We start from the raw sequence: 25,604 nt of genomic DNA, 5'->3' as shown, positions 1-25,604 counted from the left end.
AACAGTCAGAAATTCACGTTTTTAAGAAAATTGAGCAGATGGGAGAAAAGGGGCACGAGGCAGAGGGAGGTAAATAAAGCGAGAGAATACCTTACGTCATTTTCCTGTTCGCCACTACTGGGAAGCCAGACTGCAAAAGGGAAGCTTAGTGGTTTTGGCTAATAGATGCTAAAAAGAATGTTAAATGTCCTAGCTGAGAGAGGAAACAGGGCCATTTTAGCTGCAAAAACTAGAGATGCAATGAAGTCTCTGTGGGAAGGCCTAGGCACAGGCTGGATGTATTATGTGAGACACAGCAGGAACGCTCTGGGATAACTGCTGTGAGTTAAAACTGGCACCAGCCAAGGGAAATCTACAGAGTTCAGGAGCAAAACAATATTGTTACTACTTAAAGATGAGGGAAGGAATGAAAAAGGCCAAGTTTCAAAACTTTTAATAGACTTGAATCGATTTGCTTTTTAATCAGAATTTGTAACGAATCACAGGGACAAATCTCAGAGAGACATCTGCAAGCAAAAAGCCCAGAAATCCCCAAAAATTGCAGGGATATGTGAACCAGACAGTTGTAGAAAAGTAATGAGAAGCTTCATTCACTGTAACACCCAATGAATTTTATTTTACCCTGCTTTCATCCACTTATTTTTTAAAATTGCAATATTTTAGCTTGAAAGCTGTTTTAGCTGTTGACCCCTTACACAATTTACTATTCACAGAGCCCAATATTTCCATCCTTTTGTTTTGTTTTGCTAAACAAGCCAGGCCTTCTTCTCACTGAAGATAAGCTCTTCAGTGCACTGATCATTCCCATGGGCTCTGCACCTGTTCCAGTTTGGATTAATCTTTCCAGAACCTGGGTGATTAAAAGTGAACGTGGCTTTCCAGATGAGGCCTTTATCAATGTAACACACAAATCTCTCATCTGATACATGCTGAGAACACACCTGCCTATTTATACACCACATAATACTGGTGGCTTTTATGATGTTTAAATCTTTTCCCTTCTTTGCTTTCAACTGGTAAGCACTTTGTTGGTAGCAAAAATTCTCAGCATCTTCTTAGTGCATGACCTGGTACTTTCCACTATTAAGTTGCTAAGTTTAATCTAACAGTTGGCAACATTTTGCAGCTCTTAGTGAATGACGTGCCTGTCCTCCTCTGCATTGATGAGGGTTTGAAATGTTGCCTTAGCACTGAATTTCATTAGCAGATTTTTTTCCTTTTTTTTTTTTTTTTATTATTATTATTATTATTTGGATTTTTTAGGTTGTTTTTTTTTGGTTTTGGGCTGGTAACTTTAGTGACAGTATTACAAAGATCAGTCCCCAGAGATCACTTTTTGGGACACTACACAATCTGTAGGTGACATCCAACCTCATTATTTCCTCCTTTAAGAAAACCTCTCATTTCTAATTTAGGCCAGCTTAACTACTCACACTCCATGTATGCACTTCATGTATTGTTGTTAATTAACAATAATAATTGTTATTACATGACAATAATGTCCATGTGTCAGCATTCCTGTGCTTTACTCAAGTCCAGACTGTTCAAATGCACTATAATTTCTCTCATGGAGGTATCAGGTGTCAATAAAAGCCAGTCCAGCACAGTCTCTGATGAACCCATGCCACATTTTATAGCACTTACCTGCATGAGGTCAAAGGACTTCCCTTGCAGAACAAGCAGGTTTTAGTTATTCCTTAAAAGAAGGTGTTAAACCTACTGTTTAACTGATATGTACTTGTTCAGATCACTTTTTAAAGTTTTTTATTTATTTCATTTTTAGTTTTTTATCTGCAGGACATACTTGTGACCAGTGGTCACATAGCATTTCCTGAATGAGACAAAGTACATCAAGACAGCTTGATTTAATCACAAATTGTTACCACCAAGCTCACAATTTCATTTTTACACTTCTCCCACTCTTCTGAGACAAAGACTATTTGCTTCATTGTATTAGTCTTAATTTCCCAATCTTGCTACACACTGACTCTTTTGCTCCCATGTCTGATTGACTATACATAAAATTCTATTTTATTTTGGCTCCATCTTCACTATGAACACACTTCTGCTTTCCCTTTACCATGCTTTTACTTAAATGCTTAAGAAATAGAACTCTTTGCTTTGCTCTCCTTTGCAAAGTCTAACCCAGCATGAGCTTTGGCAACATTTACTATATCCTCACACATTTTATTGTCCAAAACAGCGTCTGTTTCCTTTCTTCATCCTTTGTAGTTTCTCACTTTATTCCTAACAGTTTTTTTTTCAGGACAGTTACTCACTCAGTACCACCTTCATATTTCACACCAAATTACACAGGTCTTTACATAATTACTGGCACCTATTTCCAATCCCCCCCCTTCAAAGATAAACTGCCAGAAGTGTTATTCTCTCTTCCCAAATATGTTTTAACCTTTCCACATTGTGGACAAGTGGCTGCCATGCCTTTAGCTGGAACTACAGAGCTTCTTCATGGTATAAACAAATAAACTTGCTCAGGTGGCAACACCACCTTGCATTTCCAGGGATGCTGTGGTCTGCACCATTTCCTGCTGCTAAGCCTTCTGTTGTGCTTTGATTTGCAGAGTTTAGTGGAATTCATCTGCCTTTTTCTCTGGGATTCACATTTCATTTCATTCTCTCTCTTGATGGTGATACCAACTCTGCCAAATCTATCTTTGCAATTTGTGCTGCATTACCCAACCCTGAGCTCACATTAACAGGGGAACTGACCTCAAATTTTGCTCTACTACTTTGGCTGACAGTAAAAAACACCACAGGGCTCTGCTTAACACCAAGGTCAGGGGGAACAAACAAGGAATATACTAAAATAATGATTTAAAAAAAAGGTTTTGTACGACTCAGAACTCTTTTTACACAGAGCCATCAGCAAGGCTCAGCTACTTTAATAGGAATGTCTTTCCACAAGCTGTTTTTAACTTATTCTCTTCTGATGCAAACCCTGACATAGCTGCAAAGTTCACAAGAAAAAGAATTCTGAAAACCAAAGAACAAGAACTTTTATCCATCTGATATATTATTTCACTCCTTTTGTTTTGTAACTATCTTAGGGGCTTTTTGTCAGCTTTCTCAAAGAAAAAAAAAAATCAAACAAAACAAACAAACAAAAAAGCCCCAAACAAACAATTTCCATATAATTAAATGGAGTAGAGTTCTTTAAAAAAAAGGCTGTTTCAATACTCCAATATCTAGTGTTGGGAGAAAGATTGGCAGCAACCCCTGTAGCATAGAGAAGGACTGAAAATCAAGCTGACATCTGTTCATATGTATTTTATGAGCATATGTGATCCTTCAGGTGAGTTTTTCTAACCAAAAATCATCAAAAAAACCCAGTGTAACTGGTACACAGAGAATCAAACAAATCCTATCACAGCACAAACTTCAAGTGGGAGTGACTCAATGCAACTATGTTAAAAATCTTACAAGATGGAAAATCAGTCTCTATTTGTCCTGGTTTAGGGCAAATTTGGGAGTGAATGCAAAAAGATGTGGTCAAGCCAGGATGTCCTGTGAGCTTGACAAGCACTCCATGCCTTGAAATCTCAAAGTAGGAAGGGCATTCCCAGTGCTTTCTCTTATTAATTTATTTATCTGTACACTTGAGATGCAAAAGTGGTCACATCCCTCCACTCCACTCCGCCAAGAAAACATCTCTGCATCAGAGAATATGACACAGAAACTCCACTGACTACCAGTTAAACATGGGATTTCTAGGAATTTGCACTACACAGACTATTTAGTCTGCTACATGTGTTAGTTTTGTTTCTAAAAGATGCCATGCATTTAGCCAATCTGGCTGCCTGCAGAGCCACTGCCCAACTCCTTACCAAATATGAAACAAGGGAAATTATACTGACAGCCAACTCTCTGCACCATGAAGCCATCCAGTGTCAGAAGGAAAAGCACTGCACTTCACTTATACAAGGGATAAAAGAGTGAGATACAGGTATCACTGAAGTGTTCAGATGATGGACAATTTCCTCATTTTATACTCTAAAGTTCACACCAACTAATTTGAAGTCAGAATTAAAAAAAACCCTCAAAACATAAAAATACAACAATAAAAATATAAATAAGACTGAGGAATTTTGAAGCTTGCCATCTACCACCTACTAATTTCTCCCTCATATATATATATGAATTATGCCAAATGCATGGGCAAACTCCATTCCAATGCAGTTCTTGTAAACCTACAGCTCTTCTGGAGGGGAAAGCTGCCTCTCTCCAACCAATACCCTGCATTTCCCAGGCTGTTTTGTAGCTTGCTGGCAGGGGACAGCTGCAGAGTGCACTCAGCCAGTACCTGACCTTCTACTTGGTCACTGCATCAGAGACAAAAGTCAGCAAGCACTCCCAAGTGAGAAAAAGGGCTGATGTGGCTGCATTTGCCAGGAAGAAAAGTTGTGTTACTACCCAGAGAGGGGAGCTACCTCAAAGCCAAGTGTAGCTTCTTGAACAATCAACTGATCAGCTGAAAACTCACAACAACATCCAAAATAGGATACATTTTAAAATCTGATTCTTTACTTTGGAAAAGTCAGTGGGCCATGAACATTACATAGATCATCTGAAGGGAGCTGTTTTTCTTAACAGGACAGGCTGCTAAGCTGGTGCATAAAAGCTGCCAGAGGCCTTTATTTATCTCAGCTTTGACAGAGCTTGCCTCCTGAAATGATAAGTGTCTGATCAGAGATAACATTCCAAACAGAACTGCTCCTTGCCTGCATGAGTGTGACCTATTCCAGCAATTCTGGCAATTCCTGGAAGGTTTGGGGAGCTCCTCTTGAGAGAGGATCCCATCTCAATTCACTTCCAGTATTACCTTGCTCTGTAAAATCTATGCATTATTCACGTGGGCTCGATGAAATCCTGCCCAGGTTCCTCCTTGACACAACAATTCCAATGCTGAAGATGCAGGAGAGAGCTGGGAATCTGGGAACAATGAATTCTTCCCAAAAGGAAAAAAAAAAATACCTGTCTATTTTACTAGAAGCTGTTTTTCAGTAATCATGCAGTACCTCCAGACTTGCTTTTCTTAGCTTGCTATCCTAATATCTGATTGAGGTACATGTCATCTCTTGTCCAGCATTTTGCATAGACTCAGCTGTGGCCTTGGGGAATTATGGAAATTCAAATTAAAGAGTTTACTTTGAAACAAATGCAAAAGGGGGAAGGAATTAATACACTCTCAGGAAAACCTTCATTATGCCATTTCCCAAAGCTTGTGGTTTTGTGGTAATGTGAAATGCTGTACCTGTTTGTTTTCACTTGTCTTCTGCAAACACTTCAATTATTTCTATCTCCACACAGTTGTTTGAGAACTGTGTCAGATAAAACAAAGCCTACAGAAACAGGAACACATTGCCTGTGACCAAGTGCTGCAAAGGAAAATGGGAACTTTTCCAGGGGAGTTTAAAAGTCATGTGGTGAGCTCTGAGTTTGAAATGCTACAAGTCTTCATATTCCCTTGCAATTAATTTCTAAGAAATACATTTTGGGGTAAGCTTTCTGAAGTGTGCTATCAATTCAGCAAACATTATCACTGAAGTATAGAGAGGGCAGCAAACAAGATCCAGCAGTATTTTTAGCTTCTCATTTTTCATCTGTGTTCATGTCACATTGAGTTTCAGGATTTTTCCTAGAAGTTTCACCCTCACCCACTTCAGTTCCATTAACTGCCTGTTTGTATTCCAGCCCCACTTCTCATCCAAGGGCCTCAAAAAGCTTTACAAGTACTAGCACACTTAAACAAACCTATTTTGGAAGTAGGTAAGTACTGTAGAGGCACTGCACAAGTCCAGACACAGAGATTAAATACCAGCAAGGCAATCTCACAATAGTCTGGTGGCAGTGCCAAAAACAGAATCCAGAATGCACAGCACCAAGCACTTCACTCTCAGCTTCACTTCAAGTCAACAAAAAAAAGCACTTTGATGTAAGGAAGTGCCCAGCACTGTGTGCACAAGGAGAAAGGAAATCTTGGTATTGAGGCTCATTGTTAAATGCTGCACACATTCAAACAATAAGTCAATTAAAACATTTCATTTAAATAATTGCGACTGATTTCTTCTGAAATCCTTTCCTTAATCCCCTCAAAAATTTTTATCTAGATACTGTTAACAATTTCTGTACTGCACAGCAACAGACACATAGACCATGCACATGGCAATTCTAAACTGCCTGCAGAATGGTTTTAAATGAAATGGATTTTTTAAGGGTTGGTAAGAAGTTCAAAGTTTTAAATCTGGATTCATCTGCCCTTTTACACTTCTCTTTTAGGAAATTTCTCCAGGAGACCCCTGGCAAGAGCCCAACAGACTTGCTGCATTCTTGTTGGTGCTTGTTTGCCCAGCCTCACATCACAAACTGCAGAACTGCACATTTCCTGGTAGGAGGCCCTGAATTTGGATAAATGCATCCTCAAAGACAACAGGGGCAATGCAACACCTCAAACAGACACAAGAACAAATTTATTTGTATTTAAATACTTAATAGTATCCTGGTTTGGGCTGGGATAAAGTTGATTTTCTTCCTAGTAGCTGGTACCATGCTGTGTTTCAGGTTTGGTGTGATAACACACTGATGTTTTGGCTGTTGCTAAGCAGTGCTTACCCCGAGTCAAAGACTTTGCAGCATCTCATGCTCTGCCAGTGAGCAGGTGCACAAAAACCTGGGAGGGAGCATGGCCAGGGCAGCTGACCTCAAATTGCCAAAGGGATATTCCATCCACAGAATGTCATGGCCAGAACATAAACTGGGGGGACTTGGCCAGGAGGGACTGATAGCTGCTCAGGGATTAGCTGGGAATCAGTCAGAGGGTGGGGAGCAAACTGCATTGTGCATTGTTCTTTGAGGTTATTCCTCTCATTTTCATTATAATTATTATTGTTGTTAGTAGTAGTATATTTCACTTTGTTTCAATTATCAAACTGTTCTTATCTCAAACATGAGTTTTATTTTCTTTCTGGTTCTGCTCCTGGCAGCTGTGTGGTACTCAGCTGATGTTAAACCACGACAAGCAGTCACTAAATGTCAGTGTTATTTTGATACAATGCCTCAACTTTCTCTCTTACTACCCAAGGGTATTCCCAAACCCTCTGAAAGCCTGAATTACTCAGCTGTACTATGAAGCCATCACATCTTGAGTTTTCTGATGTTTCCCATTTGATCCATCACACATTCTGCTAAATATAAAAGGCCTGAATTCAAAGAGGAGAGGATGATAAGAAAAACAAAGCCTATTCACAAGTAAGATACTCAGTATCCATGCACAACATTCAAAATGTGAAGACAGCCCTCCTGAAATTCTTCTGTAATGCACATGTACCAATCCTAACAGTAAATAGCAACTAAGCTTTCCAAAAGATGTATTCTACTGAGTCAAAACTCTTGGGAATTGTAAAGGCAAACTGGCTTAGGCTGGACCTGATCCATAAAGCTGTCCTTAAATTGACAAGCAACCAACATTCTCAAGACCTCTGTTACCACGTCAGGCTCCATCTTCACACCAGCATCTAGAAATTCTCCCCAGAAAACTGGGGACCTAAACAGAGAAATGGGGAGGTTAAGGTGTACAGACAGAAAGGTGTTTAATCAAAAAACCCTCTGATTTTTTTCTACTGGAAGAAGTAGCCAGTTGAGTTATCAAAGAACCATTTTTAGTGCTGGCCAAGAAGTTTTCCAGCATTAATTCAACAGCACATGAAACAAAAATCAGTGAGATGCTGATATCTACTGGTTCCCTAAGCAATGGAGAGCAGAAAGCCTCCCTGCCCCAAACCACTATAAATATGTATAGGAACAGCTGACACCTAAAATACTCAAGGGATTCTGAAACAGACACCCCAGAAACAAACATATGAAGGAAGGTGTAAGTCCTCCTCCACACATTCCACAATGTCCAGCTAGAATTAGTTCTCCATTCTCAGATATTGTCCATTAATGTGGAAGCTTGTTCTCTTCATAATAGTGAAAATAAATAGGACTGACTGAAATTGAAAATTTCACACATTTGTCTTATGAGTGTTGCAAGGTTTTGCCCCACTCTCCCCATTATTTTGGTTAAAACAGACTTCTAGAATTCCCAAAACAGACACTGACAAAACAGTTGCTTACTGCATCACCAGGGCTGAGCTTAGAAACAGCTGGCAATTGCATCGACCTGACCTTTCTCTGGTTTTAGTGGAAGCAACCAGAAGTGAATATAATTAGCTAGAATCACAGATCAAGGTCATCTGTAATTTATACTCATGTCTTGGAATCAAATAGAAATTCATCTAACTGACAGTGTAAGTTATGTTTGAGGAACAGTGTTCCCCATATGCAGATGCATGAAGTAGCAGCATTATGTAATGAAGGTTAGGAGTTCAGTATGTGGTTTAACAATACAGTAAAATTGCCTTCCTTACAGCAGAGGTATAGAATAATCCAGAGTATGGCTATTTTTGACTCCTGGAAAGTGGCCAGTGTTGTCACTGGTGGGTGGAGAAGAGAATCAGGGGAAAGGAGCTATTAGGTCACCTAATCCAAGCCCCAGGGAACACTGCTAAGCTCAATATTCCTTATTACATCTCTTCTGGCAGGAAAATCCTTTATGTTTGTACAGAATTCGCTTTTGCTGCTGCCCAAAGCGGTTTCTAGTACTGGTTTCCAGTACTAGATATACAATTATTTGGGGATTTTAAGCCTGTTAATCACTCAGGAGCATTGGCAAATCAGTAACCTATTGCCAGTCATTCTTCATTTTGCTGATATCATCTAGGATGTCAGAGCTCTCTCCCTGGTATTTTGATCAGCTCTATCATATGTTGCCTGGCCTCATTTCCATTCTCTGAAAGAACCTGAGTGTGGGAAGGCTCTGAAGAGGATAAAATAGCATTACTTTGCAGGCATACATTTTGTTCTGGAAGCTATTCAAGGTATGGTACCTCAAAGAACCCCCTGGGATGAGGCAGGGAGAAAAAGGGAAAAAAAAGAAAAGGCCACACTAGATTTTAAAATCACCATGACCTTGGTTAATGAGGTTTCCCACTTTTTGAGTGAAGTATTCTTTTTTTGTTAAGTAACTTAGAAATTAATATTTAAGACTAATTGTCCAGTAATGATCCTAAGAGTGACCCCTTTGATGTTGTTACAAAGAGAGCCTCAGCTATTTTATCTACTACATAACACTTTGTATCATTTACTCATTGTGGCATTTATTTCTTGCCACCTGTACATAGCAGGCCTCTCCCATTTCACTGTGAGGGATCAGACAGGTGATCCCCACTGTGCCAATCACACCAAGCCAAACCAAGGCTATTTCCACCTAAAAGTAGCAGTGGAATCTTCACTGGCAAATGCTCCAGGCTCAAATCACGGAAGGCAAAGGCAGGGACTAGGAGGATGAAGAAGTGTCTGATGCAGGAGAGGGTTTTGAGAAGGACTTGGGGTGTTGGTGGATCTGTCAATGTGCACTCACACCCCAAAAAGCCAAACATGCCCTGGGCTGCATCCAAAGCACTGTGGGCAGCAGGGGAAGGAGGGAATTGTGCCCCTCTGAGACCCCACCTGAGTCCTGCATCCAGCCCTGGGGGTCCCAGTGTAAGAAGGATGTGGATCTGTCAGAACAAGCCCAGAGGATGCCACAAAGATGATTAGAGGGATGAACCATTTCTCCTATGAGGAAAGGCTGAGGGAGTTGAGGTTGCTCAGCCTGGAGAAGTCTCTGTGGAGGCCTTAGAGCCAGCAGGAGCGCTGAGGAGGGACTTTGTACAAGGGCATGGAGTGGTGAGACACTGGAGAATGGCTTTACACTGAAAAAGGGTAGGTTTAGATTGGATATCAGGAAGAAATTCTTTACTGTGAGGGTGATGAAACACCAGAATAGATTGCCCAAAGATGTGGATGCCCCATCCCTGGAGGTGTTCAAGGCCAGGCTGGACAGGACTTGGGCCCACTTGGTCTAGTGGAAAGTGTCCCTGTCGAGGGCAAGGGGTGGAAACTGAACCATCTATAAGGTCCCTTCCAACCCAAACCATTCTTTCAAAATCTTTCAGTAAAAATTTTGCTTATTTTTTATAGAAACTGGTACTTCTAGTTCCACGTGGGATAATGGACAATATTTTGATCAATAAAGAACAACCCATCAGAAGGCTGAAATTTTATCATGTATAATTAAAATGTGGAATGCAATGATTTCAGGTTCCTGTTCAATTTGTGATCAGATTCAAAACACTACCTGTGAGCAGCTGTCTTCTTTCAACTACTGAGCTAAGAACCATTATATCTCTGAGAGAATGTCCAACAGATTTCCATAATCACTGGATTTCAGATAATATTTAGATACTAAACATGTTTTTACCTAATTTCTACCATTTATGTCAAGATTATCAGGTGCTGCAAATGGAACAGGCTGAAATCTTAGGTTGGCAGTTAGAGGAAAATATAGTGGGGAATACTTGCCACAAGTAAAAGATCCACATACCCCAAAAATGTTCAACATCTGCTCCCTCTTTCTGTTGCACACTTTTCTATAATCTACATTTATACCAGGTACTCTCGTGTACATTTTACAGAGCAACCAAATATTCCAAGCAATCCAGAGCTTCACACCTTAGTGGATTTTTTTCCTAAAACTAAGAATATTTTTGTAATTATATATGTAGATAGTTATAGTAAAAATCTGTCACAGTTCCAGGAAAAAAGCTTCCAAAAGACTTACTCCTGATTAAAAATAGTTTACACATCAGTTCTGATGTGTTTTCACATCAGTCTAGAAGTATTCAAAATATCTCTTGGGTAAAAAAAAATCCTATTTTTAAACACTTCTACCCTCAAGCCATCATCAGATAAATGTCTGTAACAGCAGAAAGGAGGATTATGAAATTTTCCTAAAAAAGCAAACATGGCCTTCTGGGATGACAGCAAACATGAGAAATGTCAGACTAAACATACATTTTTAAGAGAAGATGTAAGCAACTAAACAGGGCACAGAAGTGCCATCTCATCCTTAAAGAGCATCTGCCCAGCTTTGTTTGGAAAGCCCAAGTTAAACTCTACATTGTCAGGATCAGCTCAGAAATTAATTCACCTTCCTTCATAAATACACATCAAAGAAGCAGGAGAATAGCTTTGATGCTGTCTCTGGATTATCTGCTCCTTCCCTTGAGATTATTTCTGTTTGTTTTGATTTTGTGGCTTTTTGTTTTGTTATTTTTGGTTTGGGGTTTTTGTTTGTTTTTTAATTTGGTTTTCTCCCCTTATTCCTTGCATTTTAAGATACATCACCAACTGCATATCTTAATAAATTATGCTGCTGATCACAAGCAGGTGGTAAAACTACAACTCCCTTGTTTTAATTTGTATTAATTTTTATTCACTTGGTATTTTAGAAGATCTTTCTTACACTTTTTCATCCTTGTAACAGAAGTCATGACACTAGAGAAGAACCACAGGCACAGAAACACAAAGTGTGAGGTGTCTGTGTAACTTAAAAGGAAAACTGAGGTGAGGGTCATCTCTCCTACCACTGCTACACTTGGTTACTCCAAGTTTTAGCTGAAAACATGGCTTCCTATATTGGTACAGCAAGGATGTCTGATTTCTACTCTGATGGGGAGAAATGCAGCTCCCTTCACCCTTTATTCTTTTTTTTTTTCTTTTTAATTCATGAAGCAAACATTTGATTTCTGGAGAGTAGCTGCAGAGTCAACAGCTTTCCTGATACAGAACAGTGGAGGCTGTTGGAGAGGTTCATCAAAATGACATTTCTAGTTCATGCAGCAGTATATGAAGTTTTACACTGATTTCTCATGGCTGCTCCTCAGAACTGAAGGCCCATCTTAACCTCAAAACTGGCACTGCTTAACACAGTAATGAAAAATTACAGGCAATTTTGAAGGCAGAAAGCAATTACCTCCCTCCAAAGAAGGAAATTACACATATAACAGAACTGGTTTGTGGTTGTAGTTCTGTGACCTACCATTTAAATGTAACTACTCTGGGCAAAAGCATTCACAATTGAACTTTCAAAAATCATCTGTTAAATCAAGCTTTTAGCTGCGGGTGGTGCAGTAGGAAGCAGGAGAAGCACGTGAGGAAAAAACACAGAGCAAGTCTCTAATGTAGAGTAATTCACTGTGTTTTTGAGAGCAGGAAAATGCAGCTCAGAACTACGATCCAGGTCTGTTTGTCATGGTAAGAACATCACAGAAAAGGCTCTTGAGGAAGGCAGGTCACCTCCTTGTGTGCAGTTCTCCTCAGAAAAGACAACAGTCCAGCTAGAACACAAGATGCAGGATTTGGCTACTGAGCTGAGGATTTACTCATTTTCTGTCTTTTCATCACACCAAAACATCCCAGCTCCACAGCAGAGCTACACCAAGCAGAGGAAGCAAAGCCTGTCAGGACTCTTACCTGTCACACTACGTGTCCCTGCTCCCCCATGGCTGTGACTGCCTTGTCCACACAGCATGACAAAGACCTCTGGCCACACAAAACAACCTCCTAAAGACACCAAACTCTGTGAATCCACAATGCTGAGAGCACATCTATCCAAAGTCAGCTTTGCCAAGGCAGTAGAATATCTAGCAAGGAGGTCCTCAGCAGGTCATGCTGTCTGTGCAATGTGTGCCCTGCACTCAGAGCAAACAACAACATAACAGCAACATTTTAAAAAACCACCACAGTACAGAAAGAGCCTGAAAAGTAGTACTTTGAAGTGACCATGGAGCTCCCCAAATGGCTGTTGTATTAGAACTTGCTAGATCTATTCATTCCACTGTCCCCCAATTCTGTATCCCCTGCAGCATCCCTCACCTGGAACCAGTGGAGGGACAAGGGGGAGGACAAAGAAAAACTCAGAAACCTGAAGTTGGTTTGGAATTTATTCCCTTAAACATTTCACACAGTTGAACAAAAAAAATCTCCATTTCACAGCAACAGGGAAACCACGTGTTACATAATTCAGAGACACACACACCCAAAACAAAAACAGGTTAAAAACAACTGCATAAATCAAAGTCTTCAAAGGGACTATACAGCGGAGACATGAAGCCTTTCTGAGCACTAAATCATCTCACTTGAGCATTATCTGTCACTGAACTTATTTTATGCACAGTCCCTCCTTTTCTCTGAGGGAAACAATCTCAAAATAGTATTACTAAGATTCCACTTTTCAAAAAAACCACATGTTTTATTTCTGCAATTAAAAAAAAAAATCCAACTGTTTCACACCAACTTAATGCTATTTTTCTAAGACACAAAAACATTCCATGAAGCTCTAAAAGTGCCCAGAAAAATTCATATCACCCTTCAGAATATACACATACAAACAACAAATATTCCAGTGGCACAAGTCTACAGGTCTGAAAGCTAGAGAAAGAGAGGAGGAGTTGGGAGCCCAGTAACTCCCAAGAAAAAGTGTTCTTAGCAGGATCCAGCCAGCACAAACTCAGCACATTGCTATTTTGTATATATCCTTCTCCATCCTCAAAACATTTTTCAGGATGTTTCAGTGAAACTCCATCAAGTCAGCTTCATCTCTTGCTCTTAAGGACAAATAACCTTCCCACCATGTCTTTTCTACTCCAAATTTTCTGGGCTTCAAATCACCAATCCTTAGCCTTCTCCTTTCCTTTATGCCAAAAGCACCCAAATCCTGATAAGAACACTGAAAAGGAACATGATGGACTGGGAACAGTCAAGCACTTATCCTAACACATTCCTGGCTTGTAAGTGAGGGATGATTCACTGGGCACTGAACCCTGGTTCTAATCAGGCAACCCCTACTCTCTCCTCAGCTTATAAAAATACAGGGTCTGGTTCTTAAGTTTGTATTGTAAATGTTCCAGAGAGAAGTCAATCTTGCATCAGATCTCTCTGATATCCCAAAAAAGGGTTCAGTCTCCTGTGCCATGTCCTGCCAAACCCACAGCCTTGGCTCCTCCAAACAGAACAGACAACATTCAAGGCACGCTAGTAGAGGAAATAGCTTTCATCCCAATTTGGTGGTCCATCCTGAAATGTCAATGTTTTCCTCTTTCTTCTTTATTTTTTGGCAGGGAAAAGAGTGGGATGTATTTGTAAACGTTCAGTGGTCTAAAATGAAGGCACCTCAAACAGAATGTCATGCCACAGAATTTGTTGGCTGTTATCTTCCCTAATTTAATGTTCAAACTAGAGCAAATTAAAACCCAAAAGTGAATGAATAATAATGAAAAGAAGTGACCAAGTAAAGGATTTCATCAAGATGTTTGTTTGCACAGCAAACAGTATTGCTTTGAGCTAAATCATTTTCACAAGTAAGGCATGTTCAATGTATGCAGAACGGTGAAGAAGCAATGCTTCTGAACAATAGAGGCAATGTTTATGAAGGAGAATTCCTAAACAAATACATATCTATATTTTTTCACACAAAATTGAATTCTGTGCAAATGATATTGGATGCATTCAAAAATATTCCTTATACTTGTACAGACATTTAAGATCCTTTTGCAAATGTGGCTCAGATAATTTATTTTAAAGGACTTGCCACTTAGAGGAAACAGCCACTCTTTCCTAGCTCTCCAAGTCAGCAAAAGAATTTTGTCACGTATATTGCTTGCTATTATACACCTGTACTTGTTTAAGGGTCTGCTGTGAAGGGCTTTGCTCTGAATATTTCTCCCTGAAAACACTTAAGGCACATCCATAGGAGGATTTTAACTTTTTAGATTGCATACCTATATCATATACACTTTGTATTTATGTGGTATTAAAGCAAAAGCCCTGGTACCTCTAATTTGTATTGCATTTTTCAGTTTTTCATACTATCACATTTGATTTCTTAATCTTTCACAGGTCAAGTAACTACAGCAAAATATCTCATGACCTGCCTTTTATTGCTGTACAAGTATGAGTTTCCCTGGGCAGTCTTCCCTTTATGAACTTCCTATTGCTGATAGGGACAGAAATGCATTGTTGTGAAAATATGAGCCTGAAATGGGAAATATTTTACAACAAAACATTGCTGGCTAACATCACCCCAAGGAGCATATCATAAAGCTGATAGGGGTAAAGACTGTTCCAAGTCCATCTGTCAAGGAAGAGCTGAAAATTCAGAAACATTCTTACAGACCTTTAGAACAAACAGAAGAACAGCATTTGCATTAAAAGCACATTAAAACCGTATAAAGTACTGTAAATAATATTAAAAAAAAATTCCAAGACACAGCAGTTACAGATTATCAAAGGGAGAGACAGTTGAAAAGCAAAAGTTCTTTGTTTGGCTTTTTTTTTTTTTTTTCCTTGGCAATAGCAGCATTTTGGCACAAAGGCAAATGCAGGAGATAGAGGAAAAACAGGCAGACAAGGTACAGAAAGTTACAGAATCTACGACAAGCATGCCACAAGTTCAGTGAGACCAAAAGCACAGCAAGAGCTGTCCCAGCTGTCCCCAACATCCCTTTCCCAGAGAGAATGGCAGCCACTGCTCAAAAGCTTGTTGCCACTTCCCACACTGAAGGTTTCCATAAGCTCCCCTTGCAGGGCAGGACCACGCAGCAAACCCTTCCCAAAAAGGCTGATCCCAGCTGAACAAACCTCAGCTCACTGATCACAGACTGAGCCCTGCAACCATCACTGAATGCCACCCAGGCAGGGACTGACATCTTTAGCAAAGTTAATCCAAACAGGTTAGTGACAGCACAAGAAAGGGTTTCTTGGGAGCAATCTCACCTCATCTGACTAAACCTGCTGAAGGCTGTTTTGTGGTTGAATATATTTTAAGCATTAAGCTGGCTAAAACAGGTTTGGTGGTATAGCAAAGGGGGCAGTGAATGTATTGAGAAAACCCAGGCAATTTACATCCAGTTGGGATTTCATGGCAACTACTAAAAAGCAGGTCTTGCATGAGTCACCATAAAGCTCCCTGAAACAAGCACTTTTGGTAAGTCAGGGCTGAATTTAACTCTCAGGTATGAAATATAAAAATGGCTGCCTTTTTATATATTGAACAGTGGATGTTACTGTTGTACACCTTCCCTTTGCCCTCTAAGCTGTCTTTACATTGCCACTAAATATCAAACCTGAGTGTGTTACACACTTTCCTGCTTTTACTTAATCATTTCAGAGGCAACTAACACCCTACAGCAAGACCTACCTCACTGCTGAGGATTAGCTCAGGGCCTGAAATTGTTATTGCCAAATTCCATTTGGTGGTCTTGCCTTAAAGGAAGTAAAACACTTTCAGATGTATGACCTGTACTAGGTGAGTGAGCAGATGGATCAAGTGGAGGCTGGGAATCAGAGCCCTGCCTGTCTCCATCTCAGACAGGTTCTTGCTCCAGGTATTTGTCTAGTCTACAGTGAAAGCTTGCAAGAAAGCATATACACAAATAATTTAAATTCAGGAGTTACATTGAGATGTAATCTTACAGACTCCTGATTATTCAGGAATAATATCCTGCTTGGTAGTTCAAAAAGGTTTATTTTCTCAAGCCATAAATAACTGTAAAACCCACCACAGGTTTCCTGACCTAGCTACCCAGCAAGAACAGGAGCTGAGGGTAGGCACATATAGAACATGACTTTAACAGAGAACTGACCTGCCTTTAATGCCACTGTGGCTTGTTTTTAAAGTACATTCCATTTAGCTTCCTCCTGCTTCTTAACCATTGCTAAGTCAGTAGTTCCACAGTTTACTTAAATCATACTGCACAAAGAAAAGAAAACTCAGCCACTAATGGTATTTCCTTAGCACAACAGAGGCACTGCTCACCTCTTCTACCATTGAAGATATTTCTGCCATGCACACAAGAAAATGCACAACACACTGCCTGGAAGGTGTCCTAATGCACTTTGGGCACTGCAAGGGGCAAAGATTTAAAAGGTCCAAAAGCTCTAAACATTATGCTACAGTTATATGCTGCTTTAAAAAGCAGAAAGCAAATAGAAGGAGCTCTAGATTTCAAGTTTTGCCATTAGACAAAATGCTGTCTGTTCCATCTTGCTTCTCTTGAAGTACTACAGTGCTGCTATGGGATTGTGCCACCACTAGAGAAGGAGACAGCTGATTTATAGCTGATTTTTATCTGATTTACACAAGTTTGTCACAAACTATGCCCTACTGTTCACTCATTTAGGTGCTACTTGCTGAATGTTCCTTGGTAAAAGCAATTAAATTTGATTTAAATCAAAAGAGATTTTCTGCCAGCAGTTGCTGTGATAAACTAATTGATAAATGTGATTAAAATCTCCTCCTTCCAATTACCACCACCTACAGCTTCACTCCACAAAACAAACACCTTATGTGAACATCAGTTGCCCTGTGCATCAATAAATATATTTTTCTATTCATCTTTAAGAATATGCTCCAAGCTACAAGAAAATAAAGTTCTTTCACTTTCAGAGAAAGCAGTTTTAAATCTATCCAGTTATGCAAAAAATGCTTTGTTCACACATCTGCCCATAGCATTTTGCAAATATCATTCTTCCCTAACCTTTTCTCACTTTTGCCATATGGAAATTGCACACACACAAAAGAGGAAATCTTGAAAGTAACTACACTCCAAGAATCAACACACTAAGAATAAATTTCTGTCAGATTGCATTCAGTTACAATCTTAGAAACACTTGTATAATAATATAAAGTCAAAGAACACCATGATTTTTATCTGCTCCTGTGTTTTTAAGGTCTTCTCAACTGGCACTATGAAAACATTCTTTTCTCAAAGTATTGGCCTAGGTATATTCCCTTTCTAAAAGCAGCTGATTTAGCTTATTCATAGTCCTCTGGAACAAGTACTAGAAATTAATATTTCTTCCTTTTTCTGACATCACAAAAGGAGCACTTGGGGGCTGGGCAAACGAGCATTTGTAGCACAGACACTTCTCTCGTGTTAGAAGGAATTAGAATGTCAAGTTAAAAGGGAAAACTACATCACAGTAAGACACACACATTCACCACCCCATTTCCAAAGCCAGGGCCAGGAGCAGCACAGATGCTGGCAGAGGGAAGAGCACCATGACCTGCCAGCACCACGAAATTCGAGGGGTTTAAGGAATCCAATCCCATTAGCTGTCAGACACCCAGAATTCCAAAGGAGACACAATCCAAAGATAATGGGATCTTTCCCATTCAAGTACCAGATTAATAAAGAGAAGCTTGGGAGAACGAGAAACCACACCCAGAATTCAGGAAAACACAGAAATCACAGTTGGTGAGCTATTCCAGTGCTTCAGAAAAACTTTAAATTTCACTGACACCGAGCTGCATACATTGCAGGGCTCTTTATCTGGGCTGACTCACAGGAGACCCTCAACCGAGCATCTGTGTTTTCCTGGAATTCTTTCAAATAATGTCCTTGAAAGAACTGAGAACATCTAGGCCCCAAAGCCACAGTGCAAAATAATATATCGAGATTTCCACGTAACACACAAAATTCACATGGCACCGCAAAAACCAAACGAGTTACACAGCTCAGAGTGGGGTCACATGAATTCTTACTGGTCAGCAGGCTGCCCACAGAACTCCCCTAGGATCTGCCCGAGAACTTCTGACTGCACATAGAGAAAGGGAACCCCAAATGCCAGCAGCTGACACATGAAAAAGGAGTCCAGAGGGTTCTGGGCTATGTGGTGCCCAATGGAGGAGACTGTGCTGTGCAGGCGCTGGCTCACCACCCTAACTCTGCCCACGAGGCCGAGCGAGTACTGCACCACCCTGCTAAAGAAGGAAGCGGAGCTACCTGGGGCCCTCTCTGCTGAGGTGGGGATGCTGTTGGCCCGTCCGTTCCCTTCGCTGGCCATGGTGTCCTGCAGAGGTCCTTTGGTGTCCTGGAAGAATGTGGGGGAAGGTAAATTCACGTTAAAATTCAAATTGTTGTGTGTACTGAACACGCCGAGAGAGGAATTGAGATACCCTGCAATCATCACCATAAGGCAAGGGCTGAAAAACAAGCGTGCTCCTTCCCAGTTTAAGGTTTTATTAAAGCTCTCAAAAACAAACTGGATAGCCAAGAAAGTCCAAGCAGTAAGATCCCTGAGGTCTGCTCCTCTGGGAAATAAAACAGATACCATTTTTAGTCTTTAGTTTTGGCAGGAAGTATGGCACATATTGGGATGGATCTATTATCCTTCCAAAAAGGAGTACAGCTTCAGCTTGTACTAATAGAACCTGAGAATCAGGCAGGAGGACAGGCACCACTGCTAGCACAAAGGAAAATATCATTTAAGGGAGAAGGGCAGTTTGCAGCATGCAAGTTTAACAGAACTTAAGAAATCAGCATGTAGCTCACTCAGTGTATGCAAAAATACTGACAAGGGGCTTAAGGAGAAAAATTAGGTGCCTTGGATTATAATGACAAAAGCTGAGGGACTTTTCTGTATTACACAGTGTCTCTTAATCCTATATTTACAGCACAAATACTTCTATTATGGTAGTATAGGAAAGGGGATATTCTGTCTTTCCATGCAGGTTCCTGTTAACACACAGCAGACCTTCAGAAATGAAAGCTTGTCATCTTTGCATCTTATGTAAGAGGGGTAGAACTTTATGTTTCAAAGGAAATGCAAACAATTTGTTTCATCTTAAGTAAAACCACAGAGAAACAAAGCAAAACCAGAACTGGTACCATTATTCATTTAGTCTCAACATACTCTGAGAAATTATTTCAGCTGACAAGAAAAACAAATCAAAATTCTGTTTTGAATGGGAAAGCACATCATTTTATAGTAAGTATAAGTACCATGAAAAGTGCAGTACTAAGTAGAGGAACTGCTTTTAAATAAGATTTAGTTGAACTGCAAGCTTTCATGTTATATAAAACAACTAAATACACTCTGAATTTTTCTACTTTCTGAAAAAACCCCAAACCATCACACAGACTTTCTCAATGTTAAGAACCAAAATCTATTAACGTGGCACACTAGACAGAAAATAATGAGTTACCTTTCCTGACAGAGGACCCACTGCTGGCCTCTTCCTCTGAGCATAACCAGAGACTCGGTAACAGTAGTGAGGTTTACAGTAGAATTTACCTGTAGATAAAACACAAATGATGGTCAGCAACAGGAATACAGGAATTTAGCACAATATAAATGTCCATCTCACTGCAACTTATTTTCTGCTGCCACTCCTGTTGCTCTCTCTAATTTCTTCACTCTATGCAGAGACAAACACTGGCTGAAGTTTTAGCTCCAGCCCTGCTGTCTGCCCTTGTAACTAGCCTCCTTTCCATTGGGTGCCTGACAGCCATTTAGTTTAAAATCCTGTCAAACACCAAAGCAAAGCTGCAGGCTTGTGTGGTATCACATGCTAACAATGCGGCAGTGTGTGAGGAACAAAGAAATCATCACATGAAAAGCTGGCAGAAGCACTTTTGGAAAAAGCAAGAATTAATACAACCAGCAGAGGAAAGTGGGAGAGGACAGTGTTAACTCCCAAAGAACCATCTCTCAAAATGCACAGTGGCTACTTGTAGAAAGGACAATGATTCATTTTCACAAATAAGACCTTTTGTGATCCTGCTGGCTTTACTAACACCCCACAAATCTAGAGAGGTTTTTCACTGGTATCTGAGCACTGTCAGGAAGACAAAGCAGCATTAGCAATACCAACATGCAAATACTACTGGTACTAATAAAAGCAGCAAACTGATGCCTCACAATTATCTTCCACTGTACTTTTATCAGTGTATTCTGCTTGGTACATGCAGCCCATGGCACTCCCCACTGCTATCCCATTCCTAGAGCTTTGGCAATGCATTCCCAACACATATTCTGACCTCTGCCTTTTCTCTCTGCTGGTATTTGCAAAATGCTCAATGGAAAGTGACAAACATCTTTCTACAAATCTTTACTTCAAGGAGTATTTCTTAATATTCACTCTTACCAAAACCTGCTTTTTGAGATTGTCTGAAATGATAACAACTGAAAAGCTCTTACATAAAAACTCTCAGACTTTGAAGCCTAAAACCAGACACTGACTGCAGAAGGCTGCAGAATGCTTGTCAGCCCAAACAGCTAGATGAACAGCAGCAATGTGTGTATAGCTTTGGTTTTTTTCCTCTCAAAGAAAGCTCAGAATGAAATATGAGCTATATTTTCACAAAAATTACATTAGATAGGACACCACAGATTTCTGTTTAGCCATATCTGCTTCATATAGACCTACAACTTTTAGGCATGTAATATTTTAGAATGAATGCTGATAGCCTGCTGAAACTCCAAGCTTTGTGTTTGCTTCACTGAGAACTATCTGGTCATAACACAAACATGCTTGCACAGGGAATCACTAAAAATCTGGTGGTAAAAACTGTTTCAGCCCCTACAGCTGACAGAGGAGCTCAGTCTGTTACTGCTGAACAGTCAGTCAGATAATCAGCTATTTGTGAGTGCTCAAAATAACAGCAGGGCTGAAAAAATGCTTTTCCCCAACTTTGATTTCTGACAAAGATGTTACTTTCATATGTTGATTTCAAAATTACCACTGGCCCCTTTAAACTTGCCTGCCAAGTCTGCTGACCTTCCACACAAGCAATAAAGGGGTTTCTATTCCTTACTGGGAGTCTGGTTTGATGAGTGAGTTTCCTCAACTCTTCACAACCCAGCAAGTCCATTAGTTCAAAGTCATTATATAATGCATTATGAATACACAATTTTAGTTCTTTTTGCCCCTTAAACCAGATGGTGTTTCCACAGCCATTTTTCTACCCAGTATATACTAAAAGATTCTTCTTAGTTATAGAGTGGACACCCATCAATTTCAGTCTGCAGCAGAATATCTTGGAGTGTCAACCTGTGACATCAATTTTAAATTTTTACTCCATCTTTGTATCAGTCAGTGAGGAAAACTACTGGTACCAACACTTTTTTCCTGCTATTCTGTTTTCTACACCATGATGTCTGAAAGAGAATTCTCTGCACCTGACTTATCACCAGTTTTACACCATTTTGCACTTTTTTTCCCCTGAGATTGGATTAAAGATAGTCATCTGTGTAAGAAAATAAATGGATACCTGCAGATGTGAAACATTTACCTGAAATACTTTCCAATATGTTTTCTTCAGAAAATGTGATGTTTTTGTCAATCACTGCTCAAAGAAAGATTGTAATACATAGGAACCCTTGCAAGGAGATCACTTTTCACAGGTGATGGATGATCTCAAATTATTACCTTCAATATGCTCACTTTGTTGATAAAGTGAGTTTCTGAATTGCTGACATATAGTCTGGTTTCTCAGATTTGTAGGGTATATCTGAAGCTTCTCCTAATTCTTAGCATGTTAGATTCTTTAAATTGAGGCATCAGCAAGTTTTTGTAATCATATTCTTCTCTCTTTAGTCTATCAGATACAGAAAATGAGTCTTTACTGAATCTTCAGTAACTACTCTAACACTGACTTACCTCTACTCAACTTTGATGTTCCATTTTTTCTATATAAACAGAATTTAGCTTGAAATGACTTATTATCACAGCCCCATTATAAAATTCCTATTTTATTACATCTAAAATAAACATACAGAGTTGGACAGTTGTGGTATCTTCAAGAAGAACAAGCTGATCACATTTCTCTCCAACTTGGAATTTTCTCTTAAGTGGTATTAAGCACTCAGGAGTTTTATTTAAATACTGTCAAATGAGGAGAGTAAAAGGTCTAGCCCTCAAACACAGCCTGTAAAGCTTTTTAAAGCCTCCAGTTATTAATTGTTTCCCTGCATTCTAGCAGCTGTTAATGATGCTTTAAGTTTTAGCTTTCGTATTTTTAAGATTCTGCACTGCCTTTGTGTGAGACTCTGAACTTCACATAAAGTGTGAGCAAGTTCTCCTCACAGCTCAGACAAAACAATCCTTTTCCAGCCCCAGAACCAAGGACACCACTGCAGCTTCAGGCCCAGAAAGTATAAACAACACCAAACTGAAGAGAGCAAACTGAGAGGATGGGATTTCATCACCTGAAGCTGTAATTGGACAATTAACCCCAATATGGCAATGTCCCAAAACTTATAAAAGTGTGAAAACTCCTGACCCAGGGTCCATCTTGGGTGGAGCCACAGCCAGGCTCTTGCACTGCCCAAGGTGCATCCTTTGAAGGCCTTTTAATAAATAAATATCCACTTTATTCCTTTATCTCTGTCCAGCCTCTGTTCCAGGGAGCCTCTCCAGGCACCATCACAATGTTGTATTAATTCCTACGAGTTTGGCTGCTCTTCTGCCACCATTACCTGGCCACAAGGAACCCGTGAACCTCCAACAGCTTGAGAGATGGAGACTGGAAGTTACTCTCTTCCCTAACTCACCAAATAACTTTCAAGCTACAGAAGAGCTTCCAGGACAGAGTGGTGGGCACGAGGCCATCCCCTTACCATCCTCAATGTCGTAGGCGTAGGAGGACAGGCGCAGGGTGGTGGTGCAGTACTCGCACTTGAAGCAGCTGCGGTGGAAGAACTTGCCCTCAGCACTGAGCCTCTCCATCACGTAGACACGCTTGCGGCAGAAGTAGCACACGTCACTGCCTCCCAGGTTCTGGGGGAACTCCTTCTTGAGAGAGCCCTGGACGCAAAACAAGGATGGCTGAATTTGTGTGTGTCCAGATGGCACACCAAGGTCATGTTCTTCGTTTGTGTGGGTACAGGAGCACCTGGATGCTGCTGCGGTTCTCTCACACGTGGATGCTGCAGTTCTCAGACACGAGACACGGTTTTAACCAGGACACCAAAAACCAACCTTGTCATCCAGGAAAAAAGGTCCTAGGATGCCATTCCTACATCTATCAGGAGTAAAACAAGTTCTGGGTAGATGAGTGGACACCGGCACTATTAACGGCGACCCTGAAATCAGTGACTTAAGGAAGCTTATGAAGAAAGGCAAAACCATTAGAACACCCTCAAACAGCAATTCTTAGACCTACATTACCAGAAGCAGTGTTTCCTCCAGAGAGCAGCAGTGCAGAAGTGTTATGAACAGCTTTCTCAATTCACTATGCACAGTCTTTGGACGCTGGCATTAGATTAAAATACTTGGCAAAGAAAACGAGGGCAGGAGTGAGGGTGGATGGAAAAAGGGAAACAAAAAATCTCTCACAAAGCTACGACAGGTTCCACCAGTGGTGCAACAACTGGACACTCACAAAACTGGAGATCTACACGACATCTAATCACAAACACGCGTCATCTCCGGCACATCGTCTTACCAGTTCCTTCTTGTCTAGAAGGGTTTTGGGTTGCTCTTTCCTTTGAAGCTGATTGGCTATCTGCTCAGCCAATGAGCTCACTCCGCCTGTGTACATCTTTATGTACTTCTACCAGATGGGTTGAATAAAACAAGTGTGATGTGAGAAAAGGAAAAAAAAAAAAAAAGAATCAAATTAAAAATATAACTAGAATGATGAGAGGTTAGGTGGTGAAAAGGTGCAGAGAGGTCAAATCATGCCAAGACAGTGGACAATATAAAGTGACAAGTAGTAATAGCAAAGCCAGTGTCATCAGAAATCACAAGTACAGTCCAGGACCACCTGTAGGAGCTGACAGGAAGACTTGCATTTTGCATTTTTCAAGTTTTTTTAAGTTCCAGAAATACTATGATGATGAAGGGAGCAGATCTTGTTTTTACCTGTGGGGTATTTTGCCCCTGGAAACTTGAGTATAGACACTTCTAAAAGATGAGGCTGAATATAGGTTAGGAATTGAGGTTTCAGGAAAAATTGACATCAGAAACAAAGATCTTTCTAGAAGGTATGTTACTGAATCTAATGCAACATGCTGCTTTACAACAGTGTATTTGTATGCTTTGCACCTGGAAAGAATGAATTTACAGAGCATTCACAGAGCAGGGAGAAGTCCCTTACTAAAGAACTCACAGAGACTCAAAAATATTACTTCTTCCAGTGCTAAAAATACGTGGAGGTTTATATGGAAGAAGATGGAAGAGCCTTATCCAATGCATTAAAGCCATACCTGCATACATCTGGAACATGTATTTATTCAACCCTGAACACGGCTTTATGACTTGGCTCTTCTCCCTCACGGGCACAGACTGACTCCATAGCTCTGGATATCTAAAAACCCTCCAGTATTTTCAGCAGTCTAGGCAAGTCAGCTGTTACCTTAGATGGTACCAAATGAGTGTCTGCAAGCCAAGTTCAATCACTGAAGGAGCGGAGGAAGTGTTTTTCACAGGAAACACAACCGTTGGCAAGAATTAGGTGGTTAAGAAAATGAGGTGGTTACATCCACGTTAGCTCAATCACACTGCAAACGCCACGGATTTGACTCTGAGCAGCAAAGAGCACACCAAGCAACTTCCCTTTTCCACACTAAGCAGCATTAGGAATGTTTCTAGCTGGATTCTTAGCTAACACAGGATCAGACAGCCACTCAGCTTCTAGCAAGTGGGAAATGCCAAGGATAACAAAATGAAAGTTGTATCTTAAAACCCCGTTTACGTGTATAGCAGAACTTGCTTGAAGCACAGTAGTTATTCCCCACAACTAATAACTAATTTAATAGGTGTGGTTGTTAGCCTTTTAGCAATGTGTAAAACCTTCACAAGTTCAGACACGAGAACAGCAGGAAGCATCCCAAAAACTGAAATTCATCACAGAATGGGTACTTCTTTGGGGAAAAAA

The 25,604-nt window shown here is 40.3% G+C and overlaps 1 protein-coding gene across 50 annotated transcripts in view; it reads right to left on the bottom strand.

The window, feature by feature from the left end:
• MICAL3 (microtubule associated monooxygenase, calponin and LIM domain containing 3) overlaps positions 1-25,604 on the bottom strand; it is a 172,032-nt gene that overhangs the window by 45,466 nt on the left and 100,962 nt on the right. For 34 of the 50 annotated variants that reach the window (XM_086885962.1, XM_086885970.1, XM_086885963.1 and 31 more), the window contains 3 exons: positions 23,344-23,530; positions 19,928-20,016; positions 18,726-18,813 (listed from right to left, as the gene is read on the bottom strand). In XM_086885962.1, the coding sequence (XP_086742088.1) occupies positions 18,726-18,813; positions 19,928-20,016; positions 23,344-23,530 (364 nt within the window). Of the gene's footprint in view, positions 1-18,725; positions 18,814-19,927; positions 20,017-23,343; positions 23,531-24,170; positions 24,279-25,604 lie in introns of all 50 variants that reach the window. The other 16 variants (XM_086885946.1, XM_086885945.1, XM_086885947.1 and 13 more) reach the window with 1 other exon arrangement.

Source organism: Cyanistes caeruleus, chromosome 4, assembly GCF_971803275.1.
Source record: "Cyanistes caeruleus chromosome 4, bCyaCae1.hap1.1, whole genome shotgun sequence".
NCBI classification, from domain to species: Eukaryota; Metazoa; Chordata; class Aves; order Passeriformes; family Paridae; genus Cyanistes; species Cyanistes caeruleus.
This window is presented reverse-complemented; position numbering and strand designations above follow the sequence as displayed.